This window comes from Scardinius erythrophthalmus (assembly GCF_964197995.2).
Source record: "Scardinius erythrophthalmus genome assembly, chromosome: 17".
In the NCBI taxonomy this organism is placed as follows: Eukaryota; Metazoa; Chordata; class Actinopteri; order Cypriniformes; family Leuciscidae; genus Scardinius; species Scardinius erythrophthalmus.
In genome coordinates this window covers 24,627,537-24,652,720 of record NC_138237.1, presented here as the reverse complement: position 1 = coordinate 24,652,720, position 25,184 = coordinate 24,627,537, and the positions used below count along the sequence as shown (strand labels likewise).

Here is a 25,184-nt window from a genome sequence, read left to right as displayed (position 1 = left end):
AGTCATCTTGGTAAGTTTACATATTTGAGTGGGGTAAACAATTGGGTGAATTTATTTTTCATTATCAGCAACTATCAAATATTTCATACCTGCTGCTGGGGATAAAAGTTTATAAGAATTACTGGCATGGGCAAATATGTTTTTTTTTTTTTTTTACCACAATGTGAAGATTACAATGTGAAGAAGTTTTGTACTTCTGTTCTTGTTTAGTACTTTGATATTAGCTGTATGTGCTGCATTAAATCATGTTCTGACTGAATCTGGGCTGTGTTTCACAAAAGCATAATAAACCTAAGTTGATTGTAGAAACTACAATCTACTGTCAATCTAATGTCTCTAAAATGCAGCCCTGTACTGTACTGTATGTTTTGTTTTGTTTAGGTCACAGATGGATAACCTGACATTCAGATACAGCATACTCTTAATGGAGGGACTACAAGTTACACCTCTGTCCAATCATTTTGTATTCATGCTTTTTTTGCTTGCTTACATATTTATTATAGTATCTAACATTGGGATTTTGATTCAGATCTCAGTGGAAAAAAGGTTACATCAGCCTATGCACATACTTTTCTGCAACTTGCCACTGAATGATGTATTAGGGACAATTGCTCTTTTGCCACGCTTGATGAGTCATATCTTAACAGACCCCTCTGAGCGCTACATCACATATGTGGAGTGTGCTTTACAAGCTTTTTTTGGACATGTATACGGAACCGCATCCCACACAATTCTAATGATCATGGCCTTTGACAGATATGTGGCCATATGCAATCCATTGCGATACCCTACAATAATGAGCAATAACATGGTGGTTAAACTCTCGGCAGGAGCCTGGGGTGCTGCAGTAGTGCTGGTGGGAATTCTGATCGGCCTCAGTGTGCGCCTGTATCACTGCAGATCTGTGATTCAAAATCCGTTTTGTGATAACGCTTCACTATTTAAACTGTCCTGTGAAAATATAGTTATTAATAATGTTTATGGATTAACTTTTACTGTGGTTTTACTTACGTCCTCATTGGGGAGTGTGGTATTTACATATCTCAGAATAGTGATGGTATGCTTCAAAAGCAAAAACAAAGCAACCAACAGCAAAGCAATAAAAACCTGCAGTGCTCACCTGACTGTTTATATAATCATGATGGTTTCTGGATTCACCACCATTTTTCTTCATCGTTTCCCTGCATTATCTGAAAGTAGAAATTTATCTAGTGTAATGTTCCATGTTATTCCACCAAGCTTGAATCCCATAATATATGGTTTGCAAGCAAAGGAAATAAGACAGAGACTATTTAAACTAATTTATAAATGTAAAGTTAACTCAATGTGAAAAAAAAAAAAAAAAAAAAAATATATATATATATATATATATATATATATATATATATATATATATATATATACGATATATACTGTATATATATATATATATATATATATACGATATATACTGTATATATATATATATATATATATATATATATATATATATATATATATATATATATATACAGTATATATCGTATATATACGATTTTCTAGGTAAAATATGATTGGTCTACATTTCTGTTTCATTCCAAAACTTGTGTGAATAGCCTATATAACATCCTTGTGATAAATGTGGACAGTGGAACTATAAAATATGTACTGATAATAACAGGCTTTTTATGTCCCAGGTAAACATGAAAATTAATCACATTATGAAATAAATGCTTTTCTCCAAATCACGTTGGCCATAATTGTATGCACCCTTTTATTAAAAACTTTTTGCAGTCTTCTTTTGCCAAGATAACAGCTCTGAGTTTTCTCCTATAATGCCTGATGATTTTGGAGAACTCCTGACAAGAGATCAGATACTATTCCTCCATACAGAATTTCTCCAGATCCTTCAGATTCCCAGCTCCATGTTGCTGCTTCTATTCAGTTCAGCCCACTCATTATCTATAAGGTTCAGGGAACTGGAATGGTCATTGCAGAAGCTTCATTTTGTGCTCAGTGACACATTTTTGTGTTGATTTTGATGTTTATTATGAATAATATTGATGCTCTTAATAATAATATAATATAATATATTAGAATATTGTATTATTTATTATAATAATAAAATAATATAATATTGGAGTTCATAATAATTATATATGAACTCCCATTGGTGCACATGGTGAGTAGGTATTTTTTCTTTAAGGCACTGATCCCTGGAGGACTTTCATACAATGAGCTGGGGTGTGTGGTTCTGGTGCCTAAAAAGTGAAATGTGTAATAAACAATAGAAATTAAATGTTAAACTGTTTGAAATGAAATGCATTAATGTGAACTCATGAATAAAAATTTAAATTAAACTGTTTGAAATTAAATGTTAAACTGTTTGACATGAATGTGAACTCATAAATGAGAATTGAAATTAAACGGTTAGAAATGAAATGTTAAACAGTTTGAAATGATGAAATTAAATGACTATGTATTCAGTATTTTAAATAAAATGAAAAGTTATGAAGTTAGAGTGTTTTTAACCAATGTTTTGACCAATCATTCTGCATTGATCAGCAGATACGCCCTATTTTTCTTTAGAAGAATTGGAAATGTTTGGTGCCAAAAAGGCGTATTTGATGTTTTTGCCATATTTTCAAGATTTTGCAAGGTTTTAGAATATGTTCATCGTGTTAATATCCCATAATATGTTCACTTAAGAACTTACTCATATAAGTATGTATGTGGTTGCAATGTTGCGGTTGAAGGTTAATAAATACAGTTGATTGAAGTGTGGTCAAAATTTTGTTTTGGCTCTCCTGTAAAGTTTGTCAAATGCCACTTACGCCCCTCTGGTTCCAAGCCCTCGATATTGTGTCATGTTTATCAAAATAAAAAAAAGATTAAAAAACATAGACCCCACTTCATTGATAGTGTAGGCTTATGTTGAACTTTATTCTTGTATAAACTTTGACGCTGTATCAAGCATTACATAATGTATTGAATGAAACGTCTCGGGTTATGACTGTAATCCTTGTTCCCTGAGAAAGGGAACTCGAACTGCGTCGAATGACACTTTGGGGGAACGCCCCTCAGCGTAGCGCCTCTGAAGTATAAATGAAACTAAGCCAATCTTGATTGGTAACGTGTGACAGCATAAGCGGAAGCTACAAAAGGACGCTGGCACACAACAGAGTTAGCTTCTGTGATGAAGCGCTCCCAGGCAGGGGAAGGCGTGGCGAAGAGATGCAGTTCTCGTTCCCTTTCTCAGGGAACAAGGGTTACAGTCGTAACCCGAGACGTTCCCTTTCGAAGGAACTCGAACTGCGTCGAATGACACTTTGGGGGAACGAGTACCCACTATGCCACAACGAGCCCTGACTGTCCCAGTGTGAAGCTGTGCACAGGCACACTTAGGACGAGAGCACAAGGGTGCCAGGTGTAGATGGAATGTCCAGGCTATAAAATTTAATGAAAGTATGAGGGGTGGCCTATCCTGCTGCATTGCAGACTTCTTGGATCGGGGCCCCTGAGAGGAGGGCTTTAGATTTTAGGCCGTACAATTTCCTCGTGGAGGGAGGTCTAGAGCTGAGTATGGTCTCCACTACTCCTGCTGACAGGCCAGCCTCTCGGTACTGTGCCCCCTCAGGGGCCAGGCCCACAGTTTCCATAGTTCGGGCCGAGCGTGAAATATTGAGCCCTCTGCCTGTGTCAGCAGGTCCCTCCTGATGGGAATCTCCCATGGAGGGCCGTCCAGGAGTGATATTAAGTCTGAGATCCATACTCGGGCCAGCCACAATGGGGCTACCAACAGTAGACTGATCCCGTCGTGACAGACCCTCTCTAGAACTCACGGGAGGAGAGCGATTGGGGGAAATGCATACAGACGCAGCCTCGGCCACGTCTGCACCATGGCATCCTCAGTCGGCAACCCCAGTCGGGATGGATGTGTGAGGGAGAACCACAGTGGACAGTGGGTTGTCTCTCGAAACGCAAATAGATCCACTTCCACTGGGCCGAACCTCTGACATATTGACTCCACCACCTCCGGGTGGAGTCTCCATTCCCCGGGCCTCTGCCCCTGCCTCGACAGGATGTCTGCTCCCTGATTCTGATTCCCCGGGATGTATGTTGCTCTGAGAGACAACAATTTCCCTTGGGACCACAGGAGGATCTGATGCGCCAGTGTGCATAGAGGGCGAGACCTCAGACCCCCCTGATGGTTTATATAGGCCACCACTGACATACTGTCTGACCTCATAAGGACATGATGACCTTTAAGGTCCGGCAGGTAGCTGGAAACATTTCCAGGCAATTTATGTGCCTGGAGGAATGATGGTCCTGCCATAGGCCTCTCATAAAGCGGCCGTCCATGACCACGCCCCAGCCCGTGAGGGAGGCGTCTGTCGAAACTGCTTTCCGGCGGCATGGCACTCCCAGCACGGGACCTTGGGACAGAAACCAAGCTTTCTTCCACATAGATAGGGAACGAAGGCATCTGCTTGTAACCCTGATCATGCGGAATGGGTTTCCCTTCGGGGAGCACCCCTTAGTTTTCAACCACCACTGCAGGGGCCTCATGTGCAGGAGGCCGAATGGAATGATGTTGGATGCTGCTGCCATGATGGCCTAGCTTTATCCTGGTCACCGTGGCCAGGATGGATTCGATCCGTGCAGAAGACAATTGTGCCCACATCGTGACCAAGTCCCACACCACTCCCAGGAATGTGGTTCTCTGGGCACGGCTGCACGCGAAGTCGGAGAACACGAGCGCAAAACCTCACAACACCCACCCCGTGTCAGTGATTGGTTGGAACACTATTTATTTTGGTTTTGAGTGGTTGGTGAAACCAATTGTTTTTGTGTGCAGATCTCAGAGCCTAGGTTACCTACAGAAACGCGTTTTTTTGATGGCCTGCTTATGGGGCGGGCAGCTAGCGGATCATTAGGAAAGATTAGATGAATGTGATCATTTATGTTTGGGCCTGAAATCACTAATACAACCTTTAAGGCGAGACACGGTAGGCAAAAACATTGTTTTTTTTTTCACTGGTCAATTTTGAGATTTTGGGTTATTTGTCTTCAATAACATGTATTCTTTCAGATTTGTGCTGAAAAAAAGTCCAAAATACACATTTAGGTATTTAGTTTACTACACTTTGTCTGTTTGAGTGTGCGGATTTCGCCTAAATTCCTCAAAAGTTGGCGTTCTAAATCATCCCGCTGCTCCGCGATCGCTCTCTGTACCCCTTCATCTCGTATACCATTGGAAAGCTCTCTTTCTTCTGTACAATGCTGTTGGATCCAAATATGGTCATTTCCTGTCTATCAGCAACCAATCATGAAAGTAAAACAGGTGATTTAACTCGAAATGCGCAATCTCATTGGCTGATGCCTATTTCTGACAACGTGATTCGTCCAGAATCGTCACGTGACGCGCTCTGACATTTCCACGGTAGTTCAAAATGTCGAAAGATATGCGTGTAAAATTCTCTCAGAGAAGTCGAAAACAGTTGTAATTAGCTAGAAGACACAATGGATTACCAACAAAGACAAAAGATTATGAAATGCTATATGGGTCTTCACAATTTTTTTCATGGGAGCCACACTGATAGGACAAGTCAGTAGGAGAGCCGTACGTCGTCCTTTCAGTTTCGGTTCTCAATCGACCAAGTGTTTACATGTTCTCTCGATAAACCACCTCTTTCAATCCGATCGAAATTATTTTTAATATATATGACACTTTGAGTTTATAATGGGTTAAGTTATAGCCCTACTTATTTTTAATGTTTTTAAGACATATCTGTAGTGACTGGCTGCATGATATCGCCGTATTTTTTACAGCCATGCGAGCCACAAATTAAAGCTTGGCGGGCCGCACGAGGCTCGCGAGCCGCGCAATTAGTAAACATAGTGTGTCAATGCGTTACGAACAAGCTGTAACATTTTGAACACATCTAAATGTAAGTCAAAAAGACACATTACATTTCAAAGCACTTAAAACCCACAAGCCAAATCCTGAAACCAGTCCCCTCAGTCAGCTGATGGTGAAGCTAACCAAACAGGCTCCCTTCAGCACTGGTTCAAAACAACTCAACAGAACAAAACTAATTATGAATCATTCAAAATATCAATATTTAGAACATTGGAGAAAGCAAACAAAGTAGACTAAATTGATATTTGATAGAGTATCTGCACAGAAGAGACAGATCCTGACTAAATACAGGCTCAGTGACCACCAACTGGGTCAGACAGAGATGCACTTCCTCCTCCACTGGGAAAAAGTATCTTCACTAAGTGATTTACACCTTGGACAAATAGCCAAAAGAATAAAACTTACCAAAGTTAGCACCAGAAAAGAAGCTGGAAGTTCTAGAGGGTACAGCAGCTCCACTGACAGCTAAATATGTATCTGCCTGAGGGACTGTGATATACCGGTATTTAGTTTTTCCATTCCACCTGTGTGATGGACTGTTGATGTGTTGTTTTGGATGTCATGATCAGTGATGGATGAAGCAATAATGAGTTTTGGATGTTAAAAAGTGTGATGCATGGATTCTACTTGGACCTAAAGCATATTTTGTCTGTAATTCATGGCTTTCAATAGAAATTAGTGGAATTTTGCCATAAAAATCTTTAAAGGCCGTTTTCTCAAAATGAGTTTTTTCTTGCACTCCTAGTGATGATTTTCCACTTCTGTAGCACCTACATACACCAAACTTTACAATCCTATTCCTAACTATATTATGAAGATTTGTTCAGAGGGATTTGTTGATATATCATTCTTGGCCTGATTTATATGACATTTTATGCCTAAAAATAGGGCGGAAATCAATTTTTTAAGGCTATTGCCAGTATTTTCTGATTTACAGGGTAACAAAAGGGGATATTCATAATCCCCTCTGAACATGTCTTTTTATATTGAATATATCAACAAAATGCAAAAATAATTTTGAACCTTGTTTTTTTTTCAATGGTCAGATTGGTCACTTCAAAATATATGCAAATTAGCGCATATTTAATTAGATTTAGCCTCATTAGCATATTTAACAATAAAATTACAGAAAACTTGCAATGCATTTTTTTCTCCTATTCATGTGAGTAATCAACTGGTAAAGATTGATGGTGATATCTGTAAGTTAACAATTTTACCCTATTCACCTGTAGCGTCTCGCCTTAAGGGAATTGAAGATTCTCCATCTCAATCCCCTGTGTACAATGAGTTTTGGAGTTTATAACTTCCATGTCAGGGCACAAGTGCTTCAGACGCAATCAGGCAGGAGCGTTCCCAAAGCGTCATTGACGCATTGTCTCGTTCCCTTCTCAGGGAACTAGGGTTAGAGTCGTAACCTGAAGATTGGACCAACAATATTACCATAGATTTTTTTTGTTAGTTTAAATATTGATTCAACATCAATGATTTAGAATCAATTAAAGACTAAATGTGATGAGATTTCTCGTTGAGTGAAAACCTCTCCTGCTATATCGGAGCATGAAATTTGCATAGAATTTGTCACCGCTACATTCACGTTACATTATAGTTCCCACCGTGGCACAACCTCCACTGTTGTTTTGCTGTTTTCATAAAAATAAAAACCATTGTAAATTATTGTAAATGTCTGCTCTGCTCATCCAGCACGAGTTGCAGTCGCACACAGTGCAGCAGGATCACTGATCACGTGACGATGGCGGAGGATTCGTTGCACAACAGAGCCTAAGCGTCTAATAAATGTCTTATCTTGTAGAATGCGCGCTCAGCAATGCTGCTCCCTATTCAGAGTACGTTCGATTGTGAACCCGAAAGTGAAAGTATAACTGATGCGCGCTAATAATGCTGCACACAATAGCCTATCTCTGGATAGTTGTGGCTTTGGTTTCTGCTTTGGTCTCTGTTTGCACTTTGAATACTGAGAGAGTACTTTGATTATAGTTGCACTTGCACTTATAGTTTGCACTTAATAAGACTAAAAAAAAAAAACTTATTTATTTTTTGTTATTTAGACTGTTATTATTTCTATATTCAATTTGTGGAAATGAGTTCAATTAGGAGGTCACACAGCCTCAATCAGAAGTTCTGGAAGCTAATAATTCATGTACAGTAAGGTCTGAAGAGACTCATGTGAAATCATACAGGAGAGAAGCCAGTAAGTTGAGTTTGTGGCAAAACCTTTTATAGTGCTTGTATATTGTTGTCTTTCAATGCATTTGATAATTCTCAAATGATTGAATTATAAAACTTAAATGACATTCATTACAAGATTTTTAGTTAAAACATTTCAAAATGATCCCGCAGACTATTTTTCCAGTCATGAATTTTGTCACTGAGGATTTCTATAAAATAGCGTGCAAAAATTTTGTCTCGTCTCGTTCTCGTGTACCCAATCTCGTGTGATAAGTGTCTCGTCACACCCCTATTCAATAGCATTACCATTGTTTTTTTGTTTTGTTTTGCAGTAACTGAGGGTGCAAAAGTGATGTTAAAAATATCACTTTGTAATATTAAATCAATAATATTACCATTATTACCAATAATATCTACGGAGATTTCACATGACATGCAAGAAAAATAAAGTAAATCGTGTGCACAATTTACTATTTCGTTCACTCGATTTACTAAATCGTGCGCCCAATTTACTATTTCGTTCCCTTGATTTGCTAAAACGTAGGGATAATTTATTTATTTGTTCCCATGATTTATAAATCATGCACATGATATAGCAAATCAAGGGTATGAAATAGTTAATTGTGCACGATTTAGCCTACTCTTTTTTTCCTGCATGTCAGGTGCAGGGCTCTGTAGAAATCTAAACATTGCTTCAACATTAACTGGGGGTGCAAAAGTGATACTGAAGGAACATCACTTTGTAACGTTAATTTAATGCAATTAATGTTGAGACATAACGTTGTTTCAGTGGTTGCTTACTACCTGGGTTAAGCACAGTGTGTTAGAAGCAACAAGCATGTTGCCAAAAAAATGCCAATTCTGAGTGGTTATCCTTGTGTTTCTCCTGCTTTTTCAAATTACTCTGCCTTTTAAATTTGTTGTGAATTTACAGCGTTGGACTGATTGCTTGTGTTTGACCCTGCCGGTTTTCAAATTCCCTGGATCTAGCATCTTGTTTGTCTTAGTGTAGTTTCTCCACCATGAGCAATCTGTTTCCACTCTGCATTATTCTCAATAAATATGCTCTGCACATGGAGCCAAATGTGAACCTACCTACTAGTGCGTCTTTTTGAACATATTTCAAATTACACTCAGAATTATGTGATGTCCTCTAGTTAAAGGTGCTATCATAAATGCATTCAGTTTTTAGTTTTCATTTGAACTATAAATATAGATACTCATGGGAAACACCTCCCGTCATTTACTAGTGCAAACGCTTTATTCCTCATTTTATTTAAATAAGCTTCACACTTGGCTTTCAATGTTCTGTCCTGATTTCACCAGGAATGCTGGTGAAATCAGGACAGAACATATAAAGAACTTTAAAATGCTAGGAAAAAAAAAAACACAATACAAAAAAACATTACATCCTCAAAAGGTGTTACATATAGACATAGGTACACATAGTTATCTGCCAAAATTTTATTTTAAGAAATGGATCAGCGGGTCATGAATTATTTTTCAGAATTAGCAGGTTGTAACTTCACTTATTGCCATAAACACTCACAATCAGTAGCCTCGCTGCTCATGGCAACGTATTCTATGGATTTTTTTTTTTTTTTTTTTTTTCCCAAAGGGGTTATGACAATGTCACAGAAAACAATATAAGCCACACATTAAAAAGCAATAACAAGTCGTACTGCTGTTTGACCTAATCATTATTGGGAGGATCGTAGGCAGAGTGAGGCAAGATGCTACTGTTACATTTATAAAGTAAATCTCAATACTGATAAAGATGGTTGTTACTTCACATTTGGCAAATTTATCTTTGTTCATCTACTATATATATATATATATAGAGATATATATATAGAGATATATATATATATATATATATATATATATATATATATATATATATGTGTGTGTGTGTGTGTGTGTGTGTGTGTGTGTGTGTGTGTGTGTGTGTGTGTGTGTGTGTGTTTGTGTGTTAAGCAATGTACTGTATTTCATTTAAAAAAAAATATATGCCACAGTATATAGGCCTATGAAGTTTTACACATGAGCATGCACAGGAAAATGCTGGATATGAAACAGGGAAATTCTATTAATTTGTAATGTGCATTTTACACAAAGAGGTAAGGTAATATGTTTAAGAGTATATGTAATTAGTAATGTCTATTTGTTATTATATTTGCAGAATTTGTAAACAGCAATGGACAACCTGACATTCACAAACAGCATTCTCCTCGTGGAGGGACTGAAAGTTACACCTCAGTCATCTCAGCCTGTTTTCATCCTCCTTCTCTTGGCCTATGTCTTTACAATGGTATCAAACATTGGACTTATATTTCTGATCTCAACAGAGAAGAATCTGCATGACCCAATGCATTTTCTGTTCTGTAACTTGCCACTGAATGATATACTAGGGACCACTGTCATTATGCCACGCTTGCTGCAGGACATTTTAAGGGAAACCTCAGAGCGCAATATATCATATGCAGAGTGTGTTATTCAAGCTTATTTTGTGCATGTATTTACAGCAGCATGCCACTATGTGCTGATGATCATGGCCTTTGACAGATATGTGGCTATATGTAATCCATTGCGATACACGACTATAATGACAAATAAAATGGTTATTAAACTATCAGCATTTGCTTGGGGCCTGGCCATTCTTTTAGTGACAATTATGATAGGACTTACCTTGCGTTTGTCTCATTGTAGGTATAAAATTGAAAACCCTTTCTGTGACAATGCCTCGCTGTTTAAACTGTCCTGTGAAAATGTGGTCATAAATAATGTGTATGGACTTGTTTATACTGTCATTGTACTCAGTCTGTCAGCGCTGTGTATATTTATTACATATGTCAAGATTGCTACTGTATGCATAACCAGCAAAAACAAAGCACTTAACAGCAAAGCCATAAAAACCTGCAGCACTCATTTAGCTGTTTATTTAATCATGTTTGTTTCTGGAGCCACTTTTATTTTACTTCATCGTTTTCCTGAATATTCTGACAGCAGGAAACTAGCTAGTATAATGTTTCACATTGTACCATCAGGATTAAATCCGTTAGTATATGGTTTACAAACCAAAGAGATAAGACAAAAGATTGTAAAAAACTGGTGGAGAAAAAAGTGAATTCTTCAATGGATTATATATTTTCATAACATAGGTAATTTTAAAGGATTTTGTGTATGTGAAAATAATATTTAGCTAAGAATAACTGTAACACTGCAAAAACACTGTAACTTTGTTCTGTACTCAAATCCTTTTCAGTATTTATCAGGTGTTTGTATGAGAATTGTTGACTTAACTGGAAAAAAATAAATTAAACGACAAGAAATAAACTACATTTGGCTCACTGCAAGCACAAAAAGCAACTTTAAAAAATAGTCTCTGTAAAGGGGTCCTTGGTTATGATTTCACTTTTTAAACTTTAGTTAGTGTGTAATGTTGCTGTTTGAGCATAAACAACATCTGCAAAGTTACGACACTCAAAGTTCTACCAGAAAGACTTGAAAGGCGAGATGTATCACAATGACATTTATTAATAAATAGACCAGAAATGAAAACTTTGTACCCCCCAGGGAGGTATGGACAGGGACCATCCTGGTGGTGGTGGGGAGGATGGAATTTAATTTTTTCATCATCATCTGCGAACTCAAAAATGTGTAGATCACGTATACAAGTATTAGATAGTGTTTGGATAGACCAGAAAGTAATGAGTGACGTAACATTGAGTCTTCCTGGCAGAACTTTACGCTAGAGCTTTCATTTCTACCGGAAAGACTCGGAAGACCCACAATTACATTTATTGATAAATAGACCAGAAATGAAAACAAAGATATTGGATGGTAAAGTTCTTTGGTGCAGACCCCGTCCGTAGTTCACATTCGGAGGGTAGTGGACTCTGCATATCCTGCCTGAAGATGAAGGCAGGGGCGCAGCCGACCCCCAAAAATGGTAGGAAAACTAATCCCACTGGGACGGAGCCTACTCCCAAAGAATTGTAAGAGGTAATATACCCACCAGTAGTGCATCTTGCGGTTCCTAAAACATAGGAGAGGGAAAAAGAAAAAATGTTTTTAGTTAAACATAAAATCTGGAACTGGAATAAAGGCCTCATAGGCCATGAAGCTTAATCGGTAGAAGAGGCCACTTCTGCCGTGTATGAGAAAACGCTGAGAGATGTAAGGATGCTGTATAAAGACATGAGAGGAAAGCAAGGGAAATGTGAGAGAGTGAAATAACAGACCAAGAGGGGAAGGATGCAATAGGCCACATGGAGACGAGGCCACATGGCGACAAGGCCACTTTCGGCGACATGGAGACTAGGCCACTTGAGGCCACATGGAGACAAGGCCACTTGAGGCCACATTCTGTTCGGGAAATGTCACGGCCCTTCATAACCGCAAGCTCTACTCAGATACAAATATTAACAATGGCATCAAATTTCAAACCATTTCGAGCCTGATTCAGACTCTTGCAATTTTAAAAAACAAGAGGATTGTGTTGAATGGATTTCAAGTATGGACTTTGCTAGCACGGATTTCACAGTTTTATGTTTTTTTTTCTTCTTCTAATTATAGATACAATGTTATCCACCATTTAATCATATTTGTAAGAAAAATATATAGTAATACAAATAGAAATCGTTCACAAAATCATGGATAATATTCCTAAGTGGCGGTCAAAATTTTTACAAAAGCAAGAGAGCTTACAAAAGCTAAAGTAAACACTACATCAACTCTGGAGAGCAGTATCATTTATTCTGTTGGACTGAGTATATTGAGGGGCTGAAACGAGTGACTTTTGTTTTGATTGTGGAAAAAGAGAATAAAGCACAAGCTCAGTTAAGCCGATCCTGTCCTCTTCCTTCCTTATTATTGAACTCGTTACACTGGTGCCGAAACCCGGGAAGGAAGAAGGAAAGCTGCCGCTATCATGCAATCTTCGCCAGGTTTGCTGTTTGTGGAGGTCATCCCATGACTCATGGTCCTCCATCAAGAACAAGGCGTTACTGGGAGTGCTGCTTCCAGGTGATTGTCCAGGCACAACAGGAGGACCACAGGAGGTTACAGAGCTGGCTGTTGGCTGAGGGAAGCGACGTCGAGCAGATCATCAACCGTGTGGTACTGGATAAGTTCATCTCTCATCTGCCCAGGAAGTTTGCAGAGTGGGTTCAGCGCCACTGCCCGGCACCTCTGGATTCAACCATTCAACTGGCGGAGGACCAGATGGTGGTGTGCCCAGGGGTCGGCGGAACCCTTCCAGCTGTCTCTCTCTGCTCCCCTTTATTTTCTCCCCCTCCCTCTACTTCTTCCCCTCGACCTGTCCCTCTCCCTAGGTCCCGTCAGTTCCCGAGGGCGGGGTGGGCCAAGTCCAGAATATTCTAGTGCTTCCTGGACCTGCGTGTCTTGAACCGATCCCTCCACAGGCTTCCGTTCAAGATGCTCACGGCCAAACGCATTTTCGAATGTGTGCGGCCACAGGATTGGTTTGAAAGCGATCGACCGAAAAGAACGCCTACTTTCATCTCTCCATTCTTCCTCGACACAGACCGTTTCTGCGGGATGCTTTCGAGGGGCGGGCATATCAGTACACGGTTTTCCCATTCGGGCTAGCCCTGTCTCCTCGCATCTTCACAAAAGTCGTCGAGACAGCCCTTGTGCCGCTACGGCAAAACGGGATTCGCATCCTGAACTATCTCAACGACTGGCTGATCCTAGCTCACTCTCAAGACCAGGTCTGCGAACAAAGGAACCTAGTGCTCCAGCACCTAGCCCGTCTGGGTCTTCAGGTCAACTGGGAAAAGAGCAAACTCTCCTCTGTGCAGAGGATCTCTTTTCTCGGTATGGAAATCGACTCGGTCACCATGTGTGTGCAGCTTACGAGTGAGCACGCGTGCGCAGTCACTGCTGACTTGCCTGAGACAGTTCGAGGGCAAGAGTGCGGTGTCACTGAAGTTATTTCAGAGGCTCCTGGGGCATATGGCATCCACAGCTGCAGCCATGCCGCTCGGATTGCTTCATATGAGACCGCTTCAGCTCTGGTTTCGCGATCGAGTCCCGAGGTGGGCATGGCAACATGGCACCCTCCGAGTACCAGTGGCTCCGACCTGCCGTCAGACCTTCACCCCATGGATGAACCTCAGCTTTCTACAGGCCAGAGTGCCCTTAGAACGACTTTCCAGGCATGTTGTTGTCTCAACAGAGAGAACTAAACTTAACTGACAAGATGGTCTACGCTCCCGCCGTATGTCGCAACTCGCAGACCCTGTTCAAGATCAGGGAGGACGAGGAGCAGGTCATTCTGGTTGCGCCTCATTGGCCCACCCGGACCTGGTTCTCCGAACTAGTACTCCTCGCGGCAGCACCTCCCTGGCCAATTCCTCTGAGGAAGGACCTCCTTTCTCAGAGACGGGCACCCTATGGCACCCTCGTCCTGTTCTGTGCAACCTCCACGTTTGGCTCCTGGACGGGACGAGGCAGGTTTGAGTACCCTACCACCACCAGAGGTGGCTACCATCACTTCTGCTAGATGTCCATGATGCCTACGCGTTGAAGTGGAACCTCTTCGTCACCTGGTGCTCTTCTCGCCGAGAAGACCAAAGAAAATTGATACCGATCAGTATCGTGCTTTACTTCCTGCAAGAAGGGCTGGAATGAAGGCTGTCTCCCTCCACCCTCAAAGTGTATGTTGCCGCTATCGCCGCACATCACAATGCAGTTGAAGGTAAGTCTGTGGGGAAGCACGTCCTGATTATCAGGTTCCTGAGGAGACTGAATCCGCCTCGCCTTCCTCTCGTACCCTCTTGGGACCTCTCAGTAGTTCTAAATGCCCTGCAGAGTGCTCCCTTTGAGCCTCTGCAATCAGTGGAGCTTAAGTTTGTGTCAATGAAGATAGCGCTCCTGGTTGCATTGGCCTCCATCAAGAGGGTAGGGGACCTGCAGGCATTTTCGGTTGACAAAGCGTGCCTGGAGTTCGGACAGGCCTATTCTCATGTGATCCTGAGACCCCAGCCTGGATATGTGCCCAAGGTTCCCACCACTCTCTTTCGAGACCAGGTGGTGAACCTGCAAGCATTGCCCTTGGAGGAGGCAGACCCAGCCTTGGCACTGCTCTGTCCAGTATGCGCCCTCCGTGCTTACGTAGACAGAACGCAGTGTTTCAGGACCTCAAACCTGTCTATTATGGTGGGAAGCTGAAGGGAAAGGCTCTCTCCAAGCAAAGGTTGTCTCACTGGATAGTGGGCACCATTGCTTTGGCATACCAGCAGCAAGGTCGACCATGCCCCCTTGGTGTAAAGGCACACTCCACCCTGAGTGTGGCTTCCTCTTGGGCTCTAGCACATGGTGCCTCGCTAACAGGCATCTGCAGAGCTGCAGGCTGGGCGACACCTAACACATTCACGAGATTCTACAATCTCAGAGTGGAGCCAGTGTCCTCTTGTGTACTCGTGTCTTTGCTTGCTCACCATTCCACTCCTCAGACTGGATACAAGCAATATTTTCCTCAGGTGAGCTTCCCCGAGAAGCCCTGAGTTCCTCCAGTGCCGTTGACGTCAACATCAAAGTTATGCCACCGACAGCTTTCATGTTGGCTAGGTGCCTCCATGTGCATCCTACATCGCCTCCTCCTCACTAGTGTCTCGATCAATGATCCTGATGAAGAACATCATGCACAGAGAGCTTCTTCGCCATTGTGCTTCGACAAAATGAATGACAAGCAAGACACTATGAAGCATTTATATGTGTCTGTGCTATATCATCTATATTTGTACATTTTAGTCCCAAAACAAAATGTCATAATATTTTGTCTGAAAACTGTGATGAAACAAAGAACATGAAAGATTCTTATGAAACAGGGTCACTTGCAAGACTAAATCCAGTTTGTGCATACATGTCTGTCTGTCTGTGTGTGTGTGTGTGTGTGTGTGTGTGTGTGTGTGTGTGTGTGTGTGTGTGTGTGTGTGTGTGTGTGTGTGTGTGTGTGTGTGTGTGTTGGGTAGCGTGTGTATGCATGTATCCACACATGCACAGGTCCAAGGGCTCGATGTTTGCAAGCACACATGAACATAAGTGATTTATAAGCTATTTTTTATAGGTCGGTCATTTTTGACCGGGAACAAAAAAAGTGTTACAGTATATGGTTTTGAACACAACCTGAGTTAAGAAATGTATCATGGGGTCATGAATCATTTTGCAGGATTAGCAGGTTGTAACTTCACTTATTGCCATAAACACTCACAATCAGCAGCCTCGCTGCTCATGGCAATGTATTCTATGAATAGTTCCCCCCACCCCCCACCCCCAAAGGGGTTATGACAATGTCACAGAAAACAATATAAGCCACACATTAAAAGGCAAAAACAAGCCGTACTGTTTGACCTAATCATTATTGGGAGGATCGTAGGCAGAGTGAGGCAAGATACTAGTTACATTTAGAAAGTAAAACTCAATACTGATAAAGATGATTGTTACTTCACATTAGACAAATTATTTTAGATTTTGACTAATTAGACTTTGGCTTTGTTTATCTAGAATTTTATATGTATAAATTATGTTTGTGTGTCAAGCAATGTACTGTATTTAAAAAAAAATATATATATATATCACAATATAGGCCCATACAGTTTTGGTATACACAGGGAAATGCTGAATATGAAACAGGAAAATGCTATTCATTTGTAATGTGCATTTTACACAAAGAGGTAAGGTAATATGTTTAAGAGTATACTGCCCTACAAAGGCAAAAGACCTTAAGTCGCTAGAGTGTGGAACTGAGAAAAATGACTTTAAAGATTTTTAGTTGTCCCGCTTAATTGATTATAGGTAGGACACTGGAAATTTGGCAAATAGATGTTTTAGTAATGGAAATTATATACATAAAAAAATCTTGAGCTCAAACTTGACTTTTGACCACTATTTTAAAGTTACTGTACTCTGCCTTTGTATTGTCAGCAAAAAGTGAGAGGTCATACCAAGGCAAAAGGCCGTAACTTCCACATTATCAATATTTAGTTGCTGATCACCATTAACAAAATCATTATAGTACACACCTGTATAAAATCTAGTGATCATGGCATTTATTTTGTATGATTTACAATTATTTATAGCCATCTACTTATTGCTATCCTGTGCTTTGGTTGCATTCTGAAGGCATTTTTAATACATTTGACATGACAAAATACCTCCTATTAGTCCAGCGTTGACTCGACTGCGTTTAGGGCGGGGCTGAAGGCGAAGTTTTGGCACTCTGCCAGCTAGTTTGCGAGCTTTAATTCATGGTTGTATTCATCTGATACGGCAATGTGTAGCGTTTTTCTGTCAACTCTGCATAATCCTTCGCGATCGTAATCGCACGTTTGTCGATGGAGCAGACCATACTAAATGTTCTGACCGCTCTGAGGACATCAGAAGTTAGAGCGACTGATGCAACCTGATCTCACAGAATTACGTGAAATGAACACGACCCCTTAACCCCGATTTGCGTGGTGGTGGCACGTAATGTGTTACAATTACGTGTCGGCACCACGAAAACAACACCCATACAAAGTCAATGAGGCTCATTTGTCGTGGTGGACACACGGATTCCCTGGTTAGACAACGTCACAGTGGGCAGCGGTAAATGTTGTTTTCTAGTTTACGAAACGTCCTCCTTTTATAATTTATTGTAGTGTATTACTTCCGATTTTTGTTGTCTAAATAACAGTAAATTGTTTGTGATATAACTATCCATTTATAGATGGAGTAGTTTTAAAGAATGGCCCGAGGCTGTGTTAAATAGATCGTTCCCTTTACTTTATTAAACCATTTACGATATTTTATTCTTTTCAAATGTATTGTCTGTCATAGCAGCGAATATTATTAATTATTATTATTATTATGAATCAGAAGACTTTCAGTCGTTACCACGGCAACGATACGTCACGTTACGCACGCTTCTTACCCATAATCACCGCGCTTTTACCACTCATTTCTCCCGCCACATGACTACAGTAAGTATCTCAACCCCTCGGGGTGTTTGTTTGTTAAAAAGCACGTAAAACCTTTGCTGTTATTTCTTTAGTTGTAGCTGGATTTAATCATCCATGGATTTTAGGTTGAATTTGTTAGTGTTGCATTATCATTTACACGGCTACCCGCCGAAGTAGTTAAGTTACGTTAGCTAGCCAGCTAAATGACAGCTGTCCCGTCCCCGGCACAGTAGGAATGTGGCACTTCCACAACAAAAATCAGTTTAAACTCATGTATTTGTCCATGTGTTGTGAGGACAACAATTAACAACGTGTTGTTGCAGTGGTTAAAGTTTTATTCAAAGTGCATAGTAAATGTCAGAAGTGTAACTAAGGAGAATTACCGCAATCGGGGATGGACTAGAATAAAAAAGTGGACCGGGAGTCTTTCCAGAGGATTTGACTGCTCAGTGCGACTCAATGTCAATGACCGTTCATACCTGATATAATTAATGCATAATTAACTTGTAATTAACATAATTATCCTGTAACACTTTCGTGCCATACTTTTGTAAGACTTTGCCATTTTAGAAGACACTGAATCATAATTGTTACTTTATTTATGTGTGACATTGAGAAGAGAGAGCAGTAGATATTATGAGAAGCGTTTTATGCAACAGGACAGTAGAAGACCACCTTTTCCATTATTTGTAGGCCTAAATAAAAATAGATTTGTGTTGGTACTTGCTTGTGTCAAGTGAATGTGGTACAAATCTGATATTTGCACAGTAAGGATTGATTTGTATTGTACGTAGTGTTTGTGATTGATACATAGTCAATTAATAAGTACAATTACTCTGTCCTAACAATTAAGAAATGATCATTTACTACAAATGCTATTCTAACAATCTTTTGCTTTTTTCTTGTTTTACAGCTATATTGCAACACTTTGACTCCACCAACACACACATATACACACACGCACACAAATCAAACCAACGGCACTTTTAAGAGCCACTCTCTCTCGTTCTCACTTGTCTCTTTCGATCTCTCTCTTTCTCTCTTTCTTCATTTTGTGTATTTTTTTTATATTGTTTGTATTTGTTTGTGATGTCCCTCAATTCTGACATGAGGATCTTTGATGATCCCAATGATGCCAGGATCCACATGGCAGCATTAATTAGTGATGCTTATCTCCATGAGGCCAGGGTAAGGCTTGTCATGATAAGCAAATAGTGCCTAAGTCTGAAAATACTAATTGCTATTGCTTTTATAGATGTGATGTAAATGGTTAGTAAGACCCTTTTATGCAACTACTGAATAATGCTCAATTATAAGTGCTGCTGATATAAGTGCTCTGCAATATAGGCTGACATGGCCATGGAAACTGCCTTTCCTAAAAAAAAAATGAGGAAAAGGAGGAAGAGATCCCTCACTAATCCACTGGTCACAGGCAGGCATGAGAAACGTCGGGAAACACACTGCCCTGAATCAGGTTTGTTCTTTACTAAAACATGATTACTGTATCTAAGAATAAAGATAATTCATTAAATAGTGTTTTGGTGGTTACACGTATTATAAAATGAGAGTCAGATACCACTTTGACAAAATGGTGTTGCAATGTTTGTGAAAAATGTTCTTACTAATATAGAAGATAGTTAAAGAGCATGCGACTGATAATCCTTACTTGTGTTGTGTATTAATAATTTATATAGTTCCCCTCCCTCCAGTCCTTATGGAATATTTTCATTTGGAAATGAATTGGTTTCATGTCAAATTGATCAAAGGGTTAAGCAAAATGACTGTCTCTGCAGCTGCTTCTCAAGCCAGAAGAAGGGATCCTGTGCATGAGGAGGGCTTTCAGATAGAAGATCAAGAGTTGGCAAGTCTTGGTGAGAATACTGAGTGTTACAGTAGTACAGTAGTGTAGTTACACTACACTACAGTTTTTCCAATTTCCACCATTTATTTAATCATAATTAAGCATTATGTTTTGTCTATGCTTCCACTACAGACTCACAGTATAACTGATATATACTTGTGATCATAATCAAGACCTTTTAAGGACAAGTGAATGTATATTTTTGTTTTTTAGAAACAAGACTCCAAGAATTAAGGGACACCATAACTGCAGTCCAGGTTCCGGAGGGAACAGACAGAATGGTTTCTGCTTGGGAACAAAGGCAGCTTCTCACAGATGTGAGAATGAAAACTGCTAGGCCTATGCTTTTGGATGCAAAGCTCTCAGCCGAGAGAGTATTCATCCAAAACTGTCACAGATGCTGTGCTGTAGAAGCTGTGATTAGGTGCCTGGACTGTGTACCACTGGACATGGAGTTCCTCTGTGCTACCTGTGACATGGAGGCCCACAAGAGAAATGTCTTCCATGACAGAGAGGCTGTGTTCCATGGATTTCTTGAGCCCATTCCCCCTACAACTGCTGTGGTGGTGAATGAAAATGGCCAGCCTCAGTTTTGTGAACAAAGTATGTTAAAATTAGCATTATATCAAATTGTCTCATACTTATAGTGTAATTGTCCAAATGTTGTTGTAGATAGTGCACATGTTTATATTTAACAGTGTTTCTAAATGGCTTAGACATTTTTTCTAAAATGCTAATCTCATTCTAAGCTTATTCTAAAAACTCTAAAGTGCAAGTGTGAAATTTAATAGCTGAATAACAAAAGTATGATTGGTTTTGACAGTTCTGTCCAGCATATCTTTGACCAGCTAAGTCAATTGCGTCTTAATATTTTTCAAAATGTGCTTAAGCATTTACATGTTGTTTCAACATTAATGACAATTACAGGTGGAATAGTGGTGTGGCCAGTTTGGATTAATTGTTGGATTTTAAAGCACTATTTTGAAAATGAGGTTAGCGTTTTGGGAAATGCATCTAAGGGACTGAGGAGAAGCTGTAAATACACCCTTCATAACTTCTTTCTGTTTTGCAGTATGTCAACTGCCTGTTCCTGCTCCAAGGTCAATTTGTGAATGCACTCATGACCTCACAATCACTCCAGGGAAGCATATTTCTGTGGTCACCATCAATGGTATGTTGTTCTGAAAGCCCTCCTTTTTGTGCAAGTATTATTGTACTAGAACTTTACCACTGTGTGCAACGCAAAGCTTTTTATAACCATGTCATTTTCAGGCAATGCCCAAATGCCATGTCAAATAGCTAATATATCATATATTTATATCTCTGTATAGAAGGCAATCTGTTGCAATTTGATTACTGAAATTATTTTAGACTTTACTACAGTATATTGACTTGTTCACAGGACGATACAATGTCTGCTTGCCTCGGAAATCCTGTCCATCATGCTCTGCAGAATGGACTCCCGAGGTGAAGGACCTGCTTGTTTATCGGTACTGGCCAGCTAGCACCAGCTGCCAGACCCTATACAAGTTTGATGTCTTCACCTCGTTTGAGCATATGAAGGTGACTGCACCAGCCATGTCCAGGCAGGCCTTCCTGAAAATGTTGGAGCACAGATCTGTTCAAGCTGGAAGGGTAAATCTGCCTGAATATCATTGAAACATATAACAAACAAAATTATATTACTGTATACCTAATATTTAAAGAGCAACTTGCAGGTTAAATTTATAACTGAATTAATACTTGATATTGTCTGAAGAGGTTTTTTAAAAACACATATGTAGAAATTCCTAATGAAATCTAATTGGTTGTAGAGATTTTGATGAAAATGTGCTAGGCTCTGGAATACGCCTTTCCCCCTTTAGCAACGCGTCATATGACGTAGGGCGAGGTAAACATGAGCTCGCGTTCAGCCAGCGCTCTCATTGTGGGTGTAGTAGTTAGAGCAGTAGTGAGCGACAGAGAAAGTTTTAGATCGAGTTTTAGAGAAGCCATAATGGTAAATTTTTGTGTTTGTGCTGGTTGCACAAAATCCAGCCTGTCAGGACATCGTGTCCATCATTTTCCTTCTAGGAAAAACAAGGCTTTTCGTTCTTGGGTGCGTTTTGTTCAGGTGAAGAGAGCAGACTTCACTGCCGCGTCTGTCACCGTACACTCGGTCGTTTGTGGCGCACATTTCACTCCGGAGAATTATCGACCTGGAGATTTGTTGGAATCTCGGATGGGATTTCGGAGTAAGGAACATGTGAGGCTGATCACTGATGCTGTTCCCTCGGTGCACTCGATGGAATCAAGTCCACCATCAAAACTGACACCTGATTTTGGCGCGGGCGGGACTGGAGGACCAAGTGCTAACGTTAGCAGAAATTATGTGCAACAAAAACGAGCACTTAGCAGAGTAAGTCTTACTTTTAATTATTTTAACTCTTAATTTGTGTGATTTCGTAATGTTTTAGTATAATAATACAGAGAGCGGGAGAAATTATGTGCAACGAAAACGAGCACTTAGCAGAGTAAGTCTTTCTTTTAATTATTTTAACTCTTAATTTGTGTGATTTCGTAATGTTTTAGTATAATAATACAGAGAGCGGGAGAGAGACTGAGCTTTAGGACAGGTTGTCGTAATTGTCTGCCTTCTGACATGAATTTAGCAGTTTGCACAATGCTATAACTTAGCTATTGGCAGGCAGCTAACAGTTAGCCTAACTCTCCCGTTTCCCCCGCATTTCAATTCAAACTGTTCCTCCCGCCTGATTTTGTATCCCCGTAAGCTAACGTTATACTCTCCAGTAAATTGCAAGGTCCAAATGTATTACTCAATATGTAGAAATCCCCTAGATTCGATTTGAGGTTGTTTTTAATTCATGAAATAACGAATTGTTGTAGCTCCCTGGGACATTATAATGCTGGTTCTGCAAACAAGCCACAATTGTACAGAAGGCATTTGTTTGAAAGCCATTTATCCATGTCAGAGGTGACTTGCCATGTTTCAAATGATCAAATTCTAAAATGCTTTTAGTAATGTGTTTGAATGAAGGTTTTTGACATGTCAGAGTTGCTTTGGATTTATATTTCTTTTTTATTTACTGATTTATTACTGATCCAGTTGGTAACTAAGTTTGTATCCTATTTTATTGTGTGATTTTGCTATGTTTTCAGATTTTGGCAGAGAGTGCAGCCAGTAATGAAGTGATAGATGCACCTAGCACTGTAGATTTTGAAGATGCAGAGGGCTTCTCTCTACACAATACTGAACCATTAGTCCTTCATCGTGGGTCACAGTGCAACATCAAATGTCTGCAACATTCATCAGGTAGTGTAACTTGTATGTATCATTAGCTGTATGTGGCACAAACATTTACAAATTACTTCTAATGGTATAAAGAAGACATTTCATACTGGACTGTAGTGTTGTGGCTGTGCATGTGTTGTTACCACTGACTATGTGATGTTGTGCAACTAACATTAATCTATGTTCATCTTAGCTGTTCAGGTAAAGCCTGAAATGGTTAGTGTGGGGACTCAGACTGAATGGTTTGAGCAACAAACATCAACTCCACTGGCCAGTTCGGTCCAAAGTGAGGACGAATCATCCTCTGATGTCATGGACCATTCTGATCTGTCATGGATCCCAGACGAGGAGATTAGTAGTGAGACATCTGATGAGGAGAATCCAGAAGAGCCAATACAGGAATCCCTCAATGACCTCAAGTAAAAAAAAAATGAATACCTATTTTTATTGTGATTTTGTGTCCACAAATTGTCACTGTCAGCATTAATGAGCATTCTCCTTTTCTTTTTCCAGTGTGGCTGACAAGTTCATTGTTTGCCTAAGCCAGCTGATGTGTCTGTTCACTGTTTGCTCGGTCTGTTGTGGAGAAACCCAGGGACAAATAGAGTTCCAGGAAGGGACTTACATAAAAATCAAGCAGGTAAGAGAATATTTTTGAACTGTTTGTCTGGAGTTTAATCATGGCCTTACCCTGGAAATCCAGAGGAAGTGTGAGTGACTTTGAATTTGGTCTGTGTTTGTACTATATACATTAATGGTATTAGTAGTTGTATTAATTTCCTGTTTCATATACATCGGTCAGGCCTGCACAGCATGTGGCTATCAGCGTTACTGGCAGAATCAAAATATGCTGCACCGAAACATGCCAGCCTGCAATCTTCTACTCAGCGGTGCCATTCACTTTTCGGGCTGCTTGGCTACTCAGACCATCCGAATGCTGAAGCTGTTTGGGCTGCAGTGCATCAGTGCCAGCACTTTTTTCCGCCATCAGCGCCTCTACACAATTCCTACCATCGTGCAGGCCTGGCAGAATGAGCAGAGAGGGATCATCAGAGAGCTGAAGGAGATTGGGGGTGGACTGATCCTCTCTGGTGACTGCAGGTATTATGATTCGGCTCTTATTGCGGATACAGAAAACAGGCCAACACAGTATTAACAGATACCTAAAGTGTCTGTGATTTTTTTTTTTCCATTAACCAAAAAAAACCTGTCTTTTATATATTTATAGATCAGACTCTCCTGGACATTGTGCCAAATATGGAACATATTCCTTGATTGAAGACCGAATAAACAAGGTTTTGGATCTTCAACTTGTCCAGGTAGGTTAATAATATGCTAGACACATAAATCAGGTGTCAGGTTTAAAAGCTACTGATATGATCAAATCTTTTTTTTTTTGTTAGAGCTCAGAGGTCCCAAGCAGCACCTGGTGTGAGATAGAGGGTCTGAAGCGCAGTGTGCGGTTCCTGAAGGACCAAGGCATGCAGGTGTCAACCCTAATAACTGACAGAAATCGGCAGGTAAAGATGCTTGTACAGACCAGAATAGATAGATGGATCTCTATATCATAATATCTACTGTAAAACTATACTGTGAACTTGAAGTAAATGTTCTCATTCTTAATGTGTTGCATATTATAGGTTGCTAAGTGGGTCCGTGAGGAGTTGTGTCCAGAAGGAACGAGGCATTTCTACGACATCTGGCATATTGGGAAAAGTATGTAACGTAATGTCGGTGCCGTAGTTTTGCTTAGTTTGGATGTTATTTGTGATTTCTAATAGCTTTTTCAATATTTCACGTTTCTGCTCTGGAACAGGTCTACAAAAAGCACTGGATACTGTGGCCAAGGAGAAGGATTGTGAGGACCTGAAGCTATGGAGACCCGCCATCATCAACCATTTATACTGGACTGCGTCTTCCACCCCAAATGGAAAATTACAACAGCATTGCATAGCCTACTGTCTGTATAAATAA

At 40.1% G+C, this 25,184-nt stretch overlaps 3 protein-coding genes across 3 annotated transcripts; all 3 read left to right on the top strand.

Annotated features, from left to right (window-relative positions):
• Window positions 1–388: 388 nt before the first annotated feature.
• On the top strand, window positions 389–1,330 carry LOC308705246 (olfactory receptor 8G17-like; the record flags this gene model as incomplete). Its single annotated transcript, XM_081390161.1, has 1 exon — window positions 389–1,330. One exon carries the CDS (start codon window positions 389–391, stop codon window positions 1,328–1,330), a length of 942 nt encoding a protein of 313 aa, XP_081246287.1.
• An 8,956-nt stretch (window positions 1,331–10,286) lies between these two features.
• On the top strand, window positions 10,287–11,216 carry LOC308705249 (olfactory receptor 8G17-like; the record flags this gene model as incomplete). The annotated part of the gene is made up of 1 exon (XM_081390164.1): window positions 10,287–11,216. One exon carries the CDS (start codon window positions 10,287–10,289, stop codon window positions 11,214–11,216), a length of 930 nt encoding a protein of 309 aa, XP_081246290.1.
• Window positions 11,217–19,164: 7,948 nt separating this feature from the next.
• LOC308706098 (uncharacterized protein) lies at window positions 19,165–25,184 on the top strand (the record flags this gene model as incomplete). The annotated part of the gene is made up of 15 exons (XM_081391481.1): window positions 19,165–19,245; window positions 19,405–19,531; window positions 19,851–19,928; window positions 20,330–20,521; window positions 20,991–21,089; window positions 21,372–21,553; window positions 22,032–22,316; window positions 23,078–23,231; window positions 23,404–23,629; window positions 23,724–23,850; window positions 24,013–24,311; window positions 24,439–24,529; window positions 24,614–24,730; window positions 24,851–24,926; window positions 25,027–25,184. 15 exons carry the CDS (start codon window positions 19,165–19,167, stop codon window positions 25,182–25,184), a joined length of 2,292 nt encoding a protein of 763 aa, XP_081247607.1.